At 39.9% G+C, this 3,360-nt stretch overlaps 1 protein-coding gene across 1 annotated transcript in view; it reads right to left on the reverse strand.

The window, feature by feature from the left end:
* LOC119273571 (polyubiquitin-like) overlaps positions 1-3,360 on the reverse strand; it is a 14,765-nt gene that overhangs the window by 2,345 nt on the left and 9,060 nt on the right. Inside the window, exon 2 of the mRNA XM_037554688.1 lies at positions 1,065-1,532. Within this exon, the coding sequence (XP_037410585.1) occupies positions 1,065-1,532 (468 nt within the window). The remainder of the gene's footprint in view (positions 1-1,064; positions 1,533-3,360) is intronic.

Raw genomic sequence — 3,360 nt, forward strand, 5'->3', positions numbered from 1 at the left:
ATTGGCCATCTGACGAAGAGTAAAAAAATTGGGTCTTTGGTGTTTCAAATGCAGTTCATATGACCATCTATCTAAGGATTGCACGGTGGTTCATTTTTGTCGCATTTGCAACAACTACAAGCATATTTGTGTTTGCAGATCTTGTTATGTAATATGTACAGTTGTCCTTTTTTCTGTCATTGTACAAGGGTTCAAAGGAAAGGAATCAAGGTAATACTTCTGTCCAATATTATTTTTTGTTGAAAATAGCATATTTTAGTGCTGAAAACCTGAGATTTGAAAAAAAAGGCCAAATAATAGTCAACCGATAAAATCGATTAATCGTCTGATTTCCGATTAATCATTTAATACGCAGCCGATCGAGATATAACGATAAGTGATACCCTCAACGGTATATACTACCGATGTAGGGTCTCCGCGCGAGTAGCAATGTTTTTGGAATGACATTACCAGGCTTTTCCCTACTATTGTAACAGGTAGCACATCTGTACTTGAAAACAACAAGATTGGAGCAACATATACTAATAGTAGTAGAATTATAGTTTTTACTCATAAGTCACAACACACCGCTAATGTCAGCTGGATGGAAGACTCCAGCAAAAATAAAACTAGTGGTTGGACGGCCATCCATGCATCTCAACCACCATGAAGGCGTAAACTCTCCCTAGAGGGGAGAATATCTAGTGATACCAGACCTTAAATGCTCCCATGATACTATTTCAAAAAACTTAATTTTAAATGCTTCAAAAAATTGTGAGATAAATCATGAATTTTAATAAGGTATGTGTCAACAGCACCTAAAAATTTCAGCTTCAAATTCGAAATGCACATTGAGAACAAAAAAGACAAATCCAGATGTGAATAGGCTTTTGTCTTTGTGACACTATTCATGCTAGATTTTTCATTTTTGTTTCTTAATGTGTTTTTCAAATTTGGATTTGATTTTTTAAGGGGTTGTAGTCACATATGCTGTGAACATCCACAAAAAAAATCAGTATTTTTTGAAACATCTAAAATTGATTTTCCAAAATTGGTATCACGGGAGCATTTAGTGTGTGGTATACTCTCCCTAGAGTCAAATGAAGGGTGGAATGCTTTGTAATCTTGGAGTCCGCCAAGGTGCGCCCTCCCTCCAGCTGCCTGCCAGCAAAGATGAGGCGTTGCACATTCGGGAAAGGGGCGTGGTTCCTCTCATAGATCTTCACCTTGACACTATCGACGGTGTCCGAGCTCCCAACCTGGAGAGTGATGGTCTTCCCAGTTATCCCCTTCACGAAGATCTGCATCATGTGTCCTCTCGGAATACATGGGAGGAGGACAAGGAGTATCGTGGACTCCATGCATATGTTGTGGTCTGCCAAGGTGCGGTTCCTGTTCTCTAGACGCTTGCCGGCGAAGAGGAGGCACTGCTGATCTACAGGAAAGCCCTCGAGGCGATAGATCTTGGCCTTCACGCCGTCGATAGTGTCTAGGCTGTTGAAGTCAAGGTCGATGGTGTTGCCCATCAGCGTCTCCATCACGTGGATCTGCATCTTCTCTTCAAGGTCAAGAGTGGAGTCCTCCTGGATGTTGTAATCGGCCAATCTACAGTTATCCTGTAGCTGCACCACATTGAAGATGAGGCGATACCGCTTGTGGATGTTCTCCATGACGGAACACACGGTGTCTGATGGGTGAACCCAGACCCGGAACGCTGTTCCGGTGGGGTTATTGACAAAGATGTTCATTGTTCTGGATGAGCAAAAACCGAACACTGGCAGTCGTTAGACACTTATATATTTAAGGCTATAGAGCAATGCAAAAAAACGTCAACGGTTCAAGCTCGTACGCAGTTAAGCAACAGGAGAAATCAAGTCACAAAGGTTGAGCAGTACGTATAAAGATAGTTTCTTCCCAAGAAAAGCTGATGCTGAACAGTTTATAACGTTGTCTTAAGATCTACTCTCTCTCCCTTCCAAAATAAGTGTCGCTGATTTAGTAAGACGGAGGGAGTAACTGATAATTAGATGAACAATTAACAAATTACATCAGACAACCATCCAATGTAATCCTAGAAAACACCGACATGAGATCCTCGCACTAGTAGCATAGAATATGGATACGCCCAAAACAACAATGAACAGCTCCGTACGTACCTTGAAGTGGATCGACCACACGTCGATGCTTGTTGCTTCCGCCGGTGAGAGAGCAGGCAGGGAGGGAGATCGCGATCCGGAGTAGTACGAGAGTTAGGGTTGGGGATAGAATATATAGATGGCGTTCTTTTTATAGGGTCCGGTCCAATCAATTAGGTTTTACAATACCATCGCACATATACACACCCTTAATTAATTTCTGTCACAAAATTGGAATATCATTTTTTTTCTTGCACGGATCCCACTCATTCTGGTCGATTTTTTTCATTGGTTTCCTGACCCCGGTTTTCCTTTGCTTTTTGTGCGATTCTTTTTCTGGATTCATGCTGCTTCTTTCGTCGGGGTTTTTCCCTTTCTGCTTGTTTTTTCTGTTTCTTTTGTTTTCCTATTTTTTAAACATTTTTACAAAATACATTAATATTTTTTAAAAATAAATATATATATTTTAGAGAATTATGCATTTTTTCAAATCTCATGATTTATTGTAATTTTGTAAAAAAATAATTTCTGATTTTTGAAATTTCATAAACACCATAAATTCTATAAAATAATGCTTTTTTGTAAGGAGTTGCTGGCTTTTAAACCTTTTTTTTTGGTGAATTCGGTTTTCTTTTGGACCAAAGGAGCAACGTTGCAGCGCTATTGGTCCTGGCCAACAGTGAGTAATACTATCATCTATTCATCACCGTGGGTGATGCCATGTTATTATCAGTATTTTTGAAAGATATGTTATTATTTTTAAGAAAATAGTTGCCACATGTATGAATACTTCCCAGAAAATTAATAAATAGTAGTCTTAATTTATTTTAGAATAATTTCCCGGATGCTGTTCAGTTTCTAAGAGAAGTGCATCACAATTTATGCTCAACTCTCTCATTTTTTACCACACACACCACATGCGCATGCCATGTGATCATGCCAAGTTTCATATTTTTTTAAGAATTCATTTACACCTTTTTAGAAATCAAAATTCATTTATCCCAATTAAATACCTAAAAATTCATCACAGCTCGCACATGCGACGACCCTGCCGACAGGACAAACAACTCCAACTTACCCTTCAAAGCCTAGACTGTCTGCCGGCTTTGGTATGGTTGCTGGACCTCCATCTCTACACCATTCGTCCAATGGCCCTCGGCGCCAGTCATCTTCGGTGCTAACAACCAACAAGCGCCTAAAGCACTTCCCACTCGTCATCCCAAGAACAAGCTCAAGGGGGGCGTCG

This window comes from Triticum dicoccoides, chromosome 3A, assembly GCF_002162155.2.
Source record: "Triticum dicoccoides isolate Atlit2015 ecotype Zavitan chromosome 3A, WEW_v2.0, whole genome shotgun sequence".
In the NCBI taxonomy this organism is placed as follows: Eukaryota; Viridiplantae; Streptophyta; class Magnoliopsida; order Poales; family Poaceae; genus Triticum; species Triticum dicoccoides.